Genomic DNA, 14,389 nt, shown 5'->3' with positions numbered 1-14,389 from the left:
CAAAAATAGGCAGGGCGGTGGTACCTACCCGCGCGAACTCACAAGAGGTCCTACCACCAAGATGGGTGGCAGCTTTTACGTTGTTAGTGTCTATGGACTCCCATACCTATTTAACACCAGGCGGGCCGTGAGCTTGTACACCCATTTAATCAATAAAAAAAGTTTGCTGATCAAAATTGTTACGCTTTTTTTTCTTCGTAAGCAAAAAACACTCCCAGTATTTGGTCCATCTGATGGAATAGTGGCTACTGTCGCTAATTGTTACGTTCGCTATAGACCAGGTACCTTATCCACTCAAGTCTCTTTTCAAAATCTCCAAGCCTTTTTTGTGGGGCATTTCCTGAAACCTTCCAGAACGAAGGAACATGTAGGAACATAATATGTATGTGTGTATGTTCATTTGAATGTATGTATTGAATATTTGGTAAATAAGATTTCTGTTATTATATTTTCGTTAAAGCAATGTCTTATGAGATTGGTTCAGGAAAATTACAATTCTAACTAGACTACTTTAGATCAAAAAAAACAATAAAATATGTAATTAGCTCATTAAACAGACAAGAGAATAACAAACGCCGATGTCATAATTTTTTATTTAACCGTTTTTGTTCTGAGCTTTTATCACATATTTTGCATGAATTGCTAAAGATTTTTTGACAAAAGTACCGTATAAAAGTTTAACTTAAAAAAACAAATAAAAAAGTCTATACTAAATTCACAGTAAAATAATTTTAAATGGTAATTCGTAAATTACCCATATTAACTTATTAAAAACATTATACATACACGCACGTGCTAAAACACGTCCGTACACCTCGATACCTACCACATACATACATATTATATTCAAACAGCGCAAAAATCGGTATTCCAACGCTCCGCTCTTACACGTATTATTAGAGAATCGATCTATCGACGGTTCGCTCTCTGAAGTTTAAAAAAATATAAAACTCCTTTTACGGTTCGATCTCGCGTTGTATACTGTCTTTAAATTATTACACAGTTTAATACTTACTATTTACTTTATATTATTTTAAAGTCATCGTGTCATAGATAAGTAAGGTCCTATTAATTTGTCGACGCGTAGATATTGTTCCAGCTAGCTAGTAGAATTAATTTTAAATCTAAAAACAACAATTAAATATATAGCATCAAAAATAATCATTTCTAGCCCTCGACACGTCCTTACGGATCCATCAGATCCAACAAGCCTTGCATTAGACACCTTTAGCTCTAACACTAGGAGTAGGGTAGTAAATTCATTCGCGAAGCAGCTACTCTCGAGTTGTTATGTCTCCTTTGAAGGCGCTCGGGTAGCTGTTAGCAAATCCCGCTCCTCCTGGCTGGCACTTAATTCAGCTCTGCCTCTGACTATTTATGTATGTAACAGAATCTTTAAATTTTTACCCACTTCAAGACTTCCGCTTAACTGAATTGTATTTTACTTTTGCTAAACATCCTGACCAGAGGACAATATGATATTCTTGGGATTTCAGTCTAGCTAGTTGATAATGCGTTTTATTTAGTTTTAAAACTTCTTATATCACAATATTTTTTGTTAGTTCAATTTCTTTTTCTTGCCTAAACACGAAAAGTAAGGTGTAATGTTAATTTTACCATTTCCAGGCTCCCCCCAACAGCATCCACTGGAGAAGATCGCGACGAAGAAGAGCCCACCCCGAAGCGGCCTCGTCAGGTCACACACGTAGACCTCACAGACTAGACCTAACATAGAACCTAGTCTAGACACTAACGTGGAATTAACAGATTAACTATCGGGACATTAGGGCTGCTTCACAAATGCTTAATGAAATTTTAACATCACTATTTTATTCATTTGGTTGTCGCTTAGGGAATTTTAGGAAGACCACAAGTCAACGTACGTTTTAGTAAACATTAGAGGTTTTCAATCAAGGTATCAAAGGTAGACGACACGAAGCAGAGTGTTGATGTCAGCGAAAACGATCCAAATTGCCATTTACCTGCAACTGGTCATTTGAGGACTTTTACCAAAGATAAAATAGTACATTTTACGCAATGGAATGTAAAAATAGGGCAGGCGTCGACCCCGCGCAAGCGGAGACGTCCGCTGAGTAGTTTCGAACGTTGCAGAGCATTTTCTATTTAAATGAAGGTAGTTAGTTCTACGACACAATACACGCTTAGCTACCCTCGTTCGTTCGACCCTTTCTTTCCTATTAATCATGATGATTATTTAACAAAATAAACAATATCCAGTCTTTTTCTTCAGCACCTGCCACTAAAAACTTCGCAATGTTACTTCGTACATTTTTTCCATTATCTAAATTTTAGTCGAAGTTACGACCTTAACTTAACTTAACCATTTTTTATATTACGCAATGGACTGGGTACTCCATCGCAGTGACGTCATGATCTTATTAAAACACATCACATGTGTGTAACACGTTGATTAAGACTTGAAAAGAGTTCGTAGCGGTAGAGCAGACTTCATCCCACCACGTTGAGGAGTGTGGACCCGCCGCGTTTATCGGCATTATGTTTCCTGGGTTAGTTCAAGCCACTTCTGGATCGACTTCCCTCCACAGTATTCGTGCTTTAGCTGAGCCTTTGCTCGCCCACCTGGCCTGGTGAAACAGGAAAGGCCTCCGGGCCACCAGTAACCCTTCAATTCTAAAAAAAAAGTATTCGTGCCCTATGTCTTTCTTGAAAGGTTTGCGGAAAGTCCTCAGTGGTGGGCATTGCTGGTGTCTTAGACCGGTGATGAGTAATAACCATCAGTTGGGTCGTATGCTCGCAGCCTTCTAAGGCAAAAAACCAGCGGCTGAACCGTACTAGTATTGGTTATTTCCACCACCAAATGTTGGCTGTACGACTTCCCTGTGTGGACGGGCCCAGACCGCTAGGGCTAGTGTTAGCAAACTCCCTCAGGTTGAGCCCACGACCTCACCTACCGGTCACTAAGAGCGAATAGATAGGAGAAAAGGACGATCCCAAATATTGAGGCACATATAAAACTAATAACCAAAACAAAAGCAGGTAGATAACGTATTAACGGCTTCAGGACATTTAATTAGCGCTTTGTATTTAATTTGAGAACGATAAAGCTTGTATGCGGAACTGGTGAGTAGCGATTCAATTTTATAACTTAGTAAGCATGCTGTAATTTGTACTTAATGATGCTTAATTAAAGTTAAACACTTCACTTATATTTCAGTTGCCGAAATTTAAAACAAAAAACAGCGTTATTTAATAGCGTTATATTTTACAGTAACATATAACTCAGAGACATTTACTGTGGGTATTAATTTTTGGATTGTGTTGAAAATGTCCATTACATTACGTGCCGATGTATAGTTCCAGTAGCAATTCTATTTTTCCAACTGGAAAGGCAATGATACATATCATACAGCCTAATCTCTTACATTCTTTTTTATGAAAAAATATAATATGGGGCGAAATGAAATGAAGTTGATTAATTTTAAACATTAATCAATTGGCATGTAATGAAATGAGATGATATAGGATGAAATATAATCTCAGTAAAATGGTGGTTATTTACTGAGACTTTTTCAGTGGACTTTTTGGAGGATCCCGAGAAGCTACGTCCAGCGGCTTTGTGTTGTTTTCCCACATTTGTACACTTTCACAGATACTAAACAGTTTATAAACCATCGTTATTACACATTTAAACCTAAAGAAACACTAAAATAAAACGATTCACACAAGTTCGCTCCTCGCGTTCCCGCCAAAAAGTCTGTTTATTTCCATATCTGCAGCTGGGCAAAGGATTTCACGGCCCACCTCGTGTCAAGTGGAGACCGCAGTCTTGAGTCGTGACATCGAAGCCTCAAACGTAATGCTTAACGACCTACGCTTGAAATTGGAACGCCTGACTTAGCGGCAGAAATAAATCTAATGGTCTAAGTGATCGGCATTGTTTGTTATAGGTTTCAGATTATTGGGATTTATTATGACGATTTCTGCCAACAGGAAAGCGAAGAGAGGGTGGGCGCCAGTCCGGACGTCACCAGGAACTGTAACCACAGGTAGGCGCGATGACTAGTGACATTGACAGCGTCAATTACTGATCTAGGTACATACGAGTGAACATGACGACGGTTGACGAATTTCATTTTCTGTAAATAACATAACAGCTTATGTGGAAGCTCGCAGCCGCGCGGTTAAGATTTGACGAAGGAAGCTCTTTTTAGTATCTAGTACTAGAGACTTTTCGAAGGAACGCTAGGTGCCAAGTTATACGAATTATTTTATTTAGTTTATTTCCTTTTTTTTTTATTGCTTAGATAGGTGGACAAGCTTACAGCCCACCCGGTGTTAAGTGGTTACTGGAGCCCATAGATATCTATAACGTAAATGCGCCACCCACCTTGAGATATAAGTTCTAAGGTCTCAGTATAGTTACAACGGTTGCCCCACCCCTCAAACCGAAACGCATTACTGTTTCACGGCAGAAATAAGCAGGGCGGTGGTACCTACCCGCGCGGACTCACAAGAGGTCCTACCATCAGTTAAGTTGAAAAGTGTAGTAATAGTGGGTTATTGAGAGGTTCTTCGAAAAAGCGACGCCACAAGATATAACACTTTTATCGTGGTCGAGGCTATTACATTGGCGACTCAGGCCACGAGGTACCACTCAATGGCCGTCGCTCCAAACATGTCTTGTCTGGTCCTTAGCTATTTAAGCCTCCCCGATTCCCCGACTCCCGGAGACCACCGTTCTCGTCGTACTTCGAACACGACGAATAGTTCCGACGTGCAACCCGTGTGCGTAGTGCAAGTTTTTTAACGCTCTCGATCGCGTAAAAGTTAACTCAAATTTGTATTTGGAACAGCGCCCCTAGCGGCAAACGTAAGCAAACGTTCCAACTCCATACAAGTTTGAGTTAACTTTTACTCGATCGAGAAGTTAAAAAACTCACTGACCTGTGAACATCACAGAATCTTCTTAGTGAGTCGCGATTCCGATCCCAACCGAAATCTAAATTGACGGTCCTAGAAATCGAGGGGTGAAAAGCTGTTTGGCTTAAGTGACATTTTTGAAACTTTCCCGGAGAGCTACTAGCTATATAAAGTATAAAATTCGAAAAAAAAAAAAAAAAAAATATTTTTATTGCTAGATGGTTGGACGAACTCGCAGCCCACCTGGTGCTAAGTGGTTACTGGAGCCCATAGACATTTACGACATAAATGCGCCACCCACCTTGAGATATAAGTTCTAAGGTCTCAAGTATAGTTACAACGGCTGCCCCACCCTTCAAACCGAAACGCATTACTGCTTCACGGCAGAAATAGGCAGGGTGGTGGTACCCACCCGCGCGGACTCACAAGAGGTCCTACCACCAGTAATCAGTAAATAAATCAGTAAATCAGTCATCAAACCAGTAAATAAATAATGAAAAAAACATCTTCAGCTATTTGATTGGTGTAAATGTAATTGAAGTTCGATTCAAAACATCACTTCGATGATGCTAATACCAAATGAAATTGATATTTAATTACAAACTGTAACTATATTGAGATCTTAGAACTTATATCTCAAGGTGGCGCATTTACGTTGTGGATGTCTATGGGCTCAAGTAACCACTTAACACCAGGTGGGCTGTGAGCTCGTCCACCAATCTAAGCAATAAATAAATAAATAAAACAAAGATAAATTTTGCGTATTAAGCAAAAATGTCGCCTTTCATGCCTCGAAATGAAATAGAATCTAGGACGCAGTGTCTTCTCTAGTTGGTGGGGCGTTAAAGCAGAAAGCGATGACGCTGACTCCAGGTGCTCGTACTCCAGCACCAGCACTCCTCCTCCTGTGAGTCATTTTATTCTTCTTTTACTAAAAACTGACATATTGTAGGAGAGAGAGAGAAGGACAGAGAACAGGAGAGGAGTTTGTCTCTTATAAGAACTGAAGACCGAGCTCAGTGGATTGGGGCAGGCCTATGTCCAACAGTAGACGACTGTGTGCTGATGATGATGATGATAACATATTGTATAGTCGCCGCTAGCCATGGACATCGTCAATGACAGCTGCCATTGCCTAACTTTGAGCTTCACTAACAGTAACTAGATTTTAGTTTTAGCTTCTGTTTATTTCTTATTGTAATAGGTAGGTGAATGAGATCACGGCCCATCTGGTGCTAAGCGGTTACTAGAACTGATAAGCATAATACGGTCCACTAATCTTAAGATCTTATATCGGAGTCTCAATTGTGTAGTATTACTGTTTCCCTCTCCCCCGCCCCCCAGCTTTCAAACCGGAACGCAATACTGCTTAGCGGAAGAAGTATGCAGGGTGGTGACTATTTATCTATCCGGGCTAACGTGAAAGCCGTTACACTTATTTTTTTTGCAAAATTATCATTATTATTGTTTGGCAAATGGGTTTTGTTCCCCTTCTCTGCTTATAGTGGAACCCGCAATGGTTATATTCTATTATGGTCTAGAAGGAAAACAAGGTTTTGGTCGCGTTTCCGATCCGGTGGTAGATTCTGCGAAGCACGGCTCTTGCTAGGGTTCGTGTTAGCAACGTCGTCAGGTTTGAGCCCCGTGAGCTCACCTACTAGTTCGGTGAATCTAGAGTAACCCTAGAATAACTAGAATAAATCTAGAATAATAATAAAGGTTACTTTTTTATTGCTTAGATGGGTGGACGAGTTCACAGCCTACCTGGTGGTACCGGAGCCCATAGACATCTACAACTGCTTCACGGCAGAAACAGGCAGGGCGGTGGTACCTACCTGCGCGGACTCACAAGAGGTCCTACCACCAGTACATCAACCAGTTAAATTCGTTGAATTAACTTTGATATTAAACTAAACGTATCCAGGAGTTGGAGGAGACGCGGCCGCACGTGGTGGCGGCGCGGGGGGACAGCATCATCGCCGTGGCCAACCCCGCGCTGCTCCCCGCGCACCCCGCCGCGCACCCCCTCCCACGCCCCCACTCGGACGCCAACCACGCCAACTGACACGCCATATGCCTTATAACTACCCGCAACTTTCAATAATTTGACGTTCGAATAAACAAATGACATTTTCTAATCGAACCACTTTAAATGCTAAATACATTAGATTGGGGGGAATAGAGACTAGAGTTAGAATAGGGACAAATCTGGGATGTCACAATACTTTTGTTGAGTTGTTAGATTTGACTTTGTTAAGGATATTAAATAGTTTAATTTGGTCATCAAAGTTTTGTAACTCATTAAAGATATTAAAAAGTTAATTACCTAAACTTAGGTACCTACATATCATCTAAATAGTGCCAGCCCTATCGAAATACTCTATTGTCCCCATACGTAACCTGATTCACCCCAAAGCTAAGGTGAATCGGGTCAAGCTAGTTTTATCAGTTTTCGTGTATATTTTGTAATGAACTATGTATAATAACGCATCGTATATAAAAATTTAAGCCTTCGAAACGATTTTAATCTCAATTTTATTGGTATTAATTACCCTAAGGAAAACCATTAGAAAATTTGTGTTGGATTTGGAAAGGGTCCCGATTCCCCCCAACCTACGGTACATTTTGGAACCGAATTTTTGCCGACCACAATCTTCTTGCGAATCTCTGTCGGTCGACCGTCCGCGGCACGTAGTGATAGAAGACCACGTAATTGGACAAATATCAACGAAATATTTAATTTAAAAAAAAATGGTAGCTGTTTGGAACATGTTCATTTTGAATTAATTCCGCCATTTTCGAAAAAACATTGATTTTTTTCTATTCTATCAGCCCATGGACGTCCACTGCTGGACATAGGCTTCGCCCAAGCCTCGCCACAAAGACCGGTCTTGCGCTGCCTGCATCCAGCGGATCCCCGCGAACCTCAATAGGTCGTCGGCCCACCTTGCGGGAGGCCTACCCACGCTACGTCTCCCAGTACGCGGTCGCCACTCAAGAACCTTTTGGCCCCAACGGCCATCTGTTCCGCGAGCAATGTGTCCTGCCCACTGCCACTTCATTGATTAGATGATAATTAATGAAAGAATCTCAGTATCTAATGAATACGGTTGATATCTAAACGGGTTGGATAGCTTCTCTAATTTTTATTAGTAGCAGATAAATAAATCGAAAGTCGTACGACTCGCAGCGCCGACGAAATGTGAATTAGACTCACCTCACTTAACGAGGGGTGAAAGGGTATTGGGTTTAGGCGTCATTTTTGTAAGTTAACAGGAGAGCCATTTAAATTTTAAAATTTCGAACAAATATCCAAACAGCAAAAAAAACCAGCTATATACTTGAATAGAGTAAACTTAATTGAAGTTAAATTAAAAACATCGAGCTGTTGATGATGCTAATACCAAATAAATTAAAAACCTTTAATTAAATAGATAAATGTCGCGTATTCAGTGAAATGTCGCTTAAACCAAATAGCCTGTCACTCCTTGATTATGATTGTGTAGAAATAGCACATATATCACGCCTGTGTTTATTATACAATAATAAAATGAAGCCCAGTGAAGAGCGGGTAACAACGCGCGGTCATTGGTCCCACCCGCCTCAATCAACTTATAGAACGTCACTTTCATAAAGATGGTTAAACAATGTATCAAATGATCAATGTATTTTTTAATACATTGATGGGTGAACGAGCCGTAGCATGTATCACCTGGTGCGAAGTGGTCGCCGGAGACATCAGACATCAGACCGCGAATGCTATCATAGAATGATCCCTTCACTATTGCTGTGATTGCTCGACGTCCGATCGCGAGTCTCATGAGGGTGCCTAATGAGGGTGGTTTGATTTTTAAAATATGTTTTATGGATACTTCTAAGGGAAATGCGTTATGTATGAGAGAAATTTGAAATCAAACATAAGCCGCGTGTAGAGCCAACCAGAGACCAGTGACAATAGCAGGACAATAAAATAGAATGACGCGTTACATTGCGCGCTCAACTTCGCGGTACACTAACAACAGTGTGCTTAGTGTCAGTTTTTTAACTTCTCGATCGATGATATTCTTTAAAAAAAAACTGTAGATTTTTATTTTGTCACTGAAAATTTGAATTTTCTCTGACGCCCCAGTTGTGTTTACAAGAATTTATTTTTGAAGTGAAACTTCTTTAGGCGCATGGGGGTAAAATTTTTACAGAACGTCACGCAGGTATGCAACGGAAGTGACATCAAACTACTATTGAAATTAAGTACTTGTCAAATGTCAGTAGTAGTAGTTGTTGTATTTTTCCAACTGGAAAGGCAAATGTATCATACCATACAGCCTAATATTTTATAATTTTTTTGTGAAAAATGTTAATAGGAAATGAAATGAAAAGAATTTGGAACATTAATCAAATAGCATGAAATTAAATTAGTCAATTCAATTGGCAAAATATTAGTCATTTACAATTTAGAAATCTAAACATAATGTGACTGTCAACACTGAGGTTTGAGATTGACATTTGACAGACTTTTGGCGGGAACATATCTTCCTTTTCCCTTCCTCTAAGTCTCGGAAATCTAAAGTTTTAGATTTGTATAAATATAAGCAAGACTTATAAATTAGTTCGCCATAAAAGTTTCACTTCTGACATGTGTACTTTGTACGCGCGCACTTTTTTTGTGCATTTTTAGCGTTTGTTGCGCAAAATTAGAGTTGCGTTAGCACATATTGAACATATCTAGTGACTGATACATTATGATTTTGAACATGAACTGTATTTAATTTTTGTATTTTTTGAAATAGCAGAAAGGAAAATAATATTTTTCGTAATCTTTGTCATTCCTTTCCTTCTCTACCTTTTTTTTTTTTTTTTCAATCACCTAATTATCTCGGGCTAAAGAACAATAATGTCTAATACTATATCCCGTTTGTTTAATTCGTAGTTACGCAGCACTTACATTTTAAGCCTGAGCTATATATCTTAATTAAATTTTTACTGGTGGTAGGACCTCTTGTGAGTCCGCGCGGGTAGGTACCACCGCCCTGCCTATTTCTGCCGTGAAGCAGTAATGCGTTTCGGCTTGAAGGGTAGGGCAGCCGTTGTAACTATACTGCGATTTTAGAACTTATATCTCAAGGTGGGTGGCGCATTTACGTTGTAGATGTCCATGGGCTCCAGTAACCACTTAACGACAGGTGGGCTGTGAGCTCGTCCACCCAGGTAAGCAATAAAAATTTTTTTTTTCTTTCAATATAACATTTTTTTTTATACATTTTTGCATGCGTTTTGAATCCACACACTGCCTTGTAGGTTAAATTATTCGATTGCATATAACCAATTAGAAGTTTGAATTATTTTATATGAATTATTTACAGTAGCACACCCGTGACTTATGTCATTAACTCCGCCAATTTATTGACAAATATTCTGCTAATTGAGCTATAAAAGCCAGTAATTTTGATATTACGTAACATAACTGATAATTACTTACTTAAAACACCATGATCATTAATATTCTAACATGTCGGCCGCATATTGTGCGTAATGTATTATATTATTATTAATTTTTGAAGTCGTCGTGGCCTAAAGGATAAGACGTCCGGTGCATTCGTATATAGCGATGCACCGGTGTTCGAATCCCGCAGGCGGGTACCAATTTTTCTAATGAAATACGTACTCAACAAATGTTCACGATTGACTTCCACGGTGAAGGAATAACATCGTGTAATAAAAATCAAAACCGCAAAATTATAATTTGCGTAATTACTGGTGGCAGGACCTCTTGTGAGTCCGCACGGGTAGGTACCACCGCCCCGCTTATTTCTGCCGTGAAGCAGTAATGCGTTTCGGTTTGAAGGGTGGGGCAGCCGTTGTGACTATACTGAGACCTTAGAACTTATATCTCAAGGTGTGTGGCGCATTTACGTAGTAGATGTCTATGGGCTCCAGTAACCACTTAACACCAGGTGGGCTGTGAGCTCGTCCACACGTATAAGCAATAAAAAAAATTAAAAAAAAATACTAGGCCCGTCCAATAGCCGGACACATGAGAAATACTCCGAAGTATGCGGGATCACTGGTGCTAGAGATATTTTGATTTCGCACGGGTAGGTACCAAACGACATACTTAATCTGCCGCAAATCGATTTTGCAAGGATTTTTAAGTAATAAGCATTCGGCAATGACGCTCTTTCATTAGCTGGACTTTTATAATTTGTTTAACATAATATTTCCACGTAATTTTCACTAATTTCAATACGTCAGATTAATTTGGAAATTTGGCCAGCTATCTACCGATAATAACAATATTTTAGAGTAGTACTTTTTTGTGAATGAAAGGTACCCTATGCCCTTTCCTGTACAGTCGGGTTGAATAATGTATTGGCATAATTAAACGATGATCACTAAAGTAGTTAGACGTGAAAGCGTGACAAATAAACCGACTTATGCTTTTGTAACATTAGTATGCATTAGTGAATTCTCACCAAATTAGTCGCAGTGGGCTGCACGTGGTTAGCGTCAGATATGAAGGTTGTGATGTTACAAAAAAAATGGATCCCGTAGTCTCCAACAGTTTTCATGCGGGCTTCATCCGTGGAAAATTTATTCTGGAACTGAGACGATTGCGATGCCATGAAGTTCACTTTTATTATATATTTTTTTTATTTTCTAGTGATTAGTTTTTCGCGCTAAAATTACTAGTCACAGATTATAATATCGGATTACTTATCTGTGTCAGTCTCAAGTTTCATTGAATCCAAAATGTAACTTCCCATGTAATAAATTATTTAAAATAATTAATAGTTTTGGTTATTTGCAAACGACTGTTTTCAGATAGATAATTATTTGGTATGACTTGATGATAGAATCTATTAAGGTACCTTATTGAAAACATATCTTTAATCTATAGTCATAAGATTGTATATTTTATGTATAAAACATATATGTGGAAGCCATATTATATTATTTTAGAAGTAATAAATTTTGTACATACATTTTGTGTTTTAATAAAAGAATAAATACATAAAGTTTTATTTTTTTATTTAGATGTATGATCTCAATGATGTGATGTGATGATGTGAAAGTGATTTTAATCATAGTGTATAATCTGTCCTTCTTCTGTCTTAGCGTGCTAATTTCCTCTTGCCAGTATCAGTAATTTAATAGCATCCGTTAGTGGTAGTAGCATCTTCTGCTTATCAATCTACTACCGTCCATTGTTGAGTGCTGGTATTATACTGCTCGATTCTGCGGAAGCCATATTTCGTTTAAATTTTATAGCAGGTTGTAGGTTTCTGGGCTCGTAGGTTTCAAGACTCGTTGTCGAAATAAATCTAATTTTAATTAGAAAATATATATACGGTAGCGCTCAAATACCTTGGACATGGGTTGGACGATTAACGTCTATAACAGCCTTTCCCAAAGTGGGCGATAACATCCCCTTGTGGGCGCTGCAGGCCTAAAGGGGGTTAAGTGACCCAGAAAAAAGGGGGCGTTGTATAGAGGCTTGGGAGGCGATTTACAATTTCATTTAGAAGCACTCTTAGACACCGACTGAGCTCTCGCTATAGCGGTTTTTAAGTAGGTGAAAAAATGGGGGCGCTAAAAATAATTTATTCTCAAAGTGGGCAGTAGACAAAATAAGTTTGGGAGCCCCTGTTCTATAATATCGCGTAACATTAACATCGCATTAAGTAAACATTTAGAGTAATGCAAAATAAGAGGAAAATTGTTCTTTTTAAAACAATATCCGTTATTTAGGTCACGTATAAAAGTAAGCGTCATACTGACCTCAATGCACTCGAGCAGAATTATAAAACGCACTTGTTAGTACTAAATACATCCTGCATACAGGAATGTGAGCAAATCTTTTAATACTACTGACTCAACGATTGTTTTTTGTCTTCAGTCAAAAACGGGATTACCACCATCATCAGTCTCCTGCCCTTCTCCCAGTCACTAGGGGTCGGCACGACATGTTTTCTCCTTCCATACTCCTCTATCATATACAATTTCTTCGCTCACTCCCCTCTTACACATATCGTCTTTCACGCAATCCATCCATTTCTTCTTGGGTTTATCTCTTCCTCTAAACTGGGTTACCATTATGGGGATAACGACGAAGGGAAGATCTTTAATGTAGCGGGTGATATGCTCGGTAGACCGACGGTCCCAATGTTTTTTTTTTTTAATAATTGAAGTATTAGGTACGGTGGCTTGGAGGCCTTTTCAGTTTCACCAGGACATGTGGGCGAGCAAAGATTCAGTCAGGAGGTCCGAATGTTGTTGTTCGGAACTTGTATATATGCAAGCTTATCATTAAAATATTGTAAACGAGATTCAGGCCTCAGTCAAATATCTTGTATTCTATAATGGCTACCGCCACACCATGCACGAATTACGGGTACAGTAGGGTACTTATTGAACGAAACCACAACATAGCCTCACTCTCAAAGTTATAGTCGATTATGGTACTAGGACATGAGTGGGTTCTCGATCGCAATACATGCCTTATTCGCTATCAGTCGGCATTAGTAACATTAAGTAGGCAGTAGCTCCATTCTTCCTCATGCTTCGTGTATCCTCAGCATTCAGGGTTGCGACCTCTGCGAAGTGTCTTCCGATAAGCTATGTCACGCCAAGAAGATCATTAACCCTGGCATTGGAATATTTTTTATTTCTATTTTATATAAATCGGTTTTCTAATAATAATTTAATAATCAATTTACATTAATTAAAAAATTAAGTTATTGTTTTTTTTTTGGCTTTCTGTTTTAAATAGATTCGGTGTTCTAATAATAATTGAATAATCAATTTATATTAGTTTAATAATTAATTTAAATTACACATCGAATAATGTATTCTAAAAATATTATTATGTAACACTCAAATAGCATGCAATTCATAATTATTTTCACCTGGTGTTCCTAATCAGGAGTATACCTGAGCCAAATTAATAAAAACTAGAGGTTCCGCAGTAGTCGAAATTCGACTATAATTAATTGGAATTGTAAGTTTGTACACTATTATTGTTATTTATTGTTATGTTATGTTATATTATTATGTTATGTATTGATTGTATTTTATACTTCTATAATCACAAATTTTGCCACGGCTACACTATAAAAAAATATTAATAATGACAAACAATATTTAATCTATTCTCAATTTGACCACAGACATCAAGAACAAAAGTTTGACAATAAATAGTATGCATGCGTGTGTGCGTCAAATACATGGTATGTAGTGTGTGTAATGTTTTCTTTATTGATTTAATGTATCTTTTATGCATTATTTAAAAAAAATATTAGCATTGTGCACTTCTTCTCTATATTCTCTATAAGTGTGCAAAATTTCATACTCCTCCGTCCGCGCAATTTTCGTAAAAAGGGATACAAAGTTTTTGCTTCACGTATTAATATATTGTAAAATATTGTATTGTCATCGGCCGTGACACGTTTGCAAATTTTCAATTAAAAAAAAAATGATTAGCTGGGTGGAC

At 38.4% G+C, this 14,389-nt stretch overlaps 1 protein-coding gene across 3 annotated transcripts in view; it reads left to right on the top strand.

Moving 5' to 3' along the window:
- nab (NGFI-A-binding protein homolog) overlaps positions 1-11,915 on the top strand; it is a 54,914-nt gene extending 42,999 nt beyond the window's left edge. Inside the window, exons 5-8 of one of the 3 annotated variants that reach the window (XM_089728870.1) lie at positions 1,627-1,696; positions 3,973-4,028; positions 5,734-5,809; positions 6,827-11,915. In XM_089728870.1, coding sequence (XP_089584996.1) covers positions 1,627-1,696; positions 3,973-4,028; positions 5,734-5,809; positions 6,827-6,967 — 343 coding nt within the window. In that variant the 3' untranslated portion in view covers positions 6,968-11,915. Of the gene's footprint in view, positions 1-1,626; positions 1,697-3,972; positions 4,029-5,707; positions 5,810-6,826 lie in introns of those variants that run through there. The other 2 variants (XM_089728871.1, XM_089728872.1) reach the window with 2 other exon arrangements.
- Positions 11,916-14,389: the final 2,474 nt, after the last annotated feature.

This window comes from Bombyx mandarina, chromosome 07, assembly GCF_030267445.1.
Source record: "Bombyx mandarina strain Sakado chromosome 07, ASM3026744v2".
NCBI classification, from domain to species: Eukaryota; Metazoa; Arthropoda; class Insecta; order Lepidoptera; family Bombycidae; genus Bombyx; species Bombyx mandarina.
Note: the sequence above shows the minus strand (reverse complement) of the source record. Positions and strands in the feature narration are given on the sequence as shown.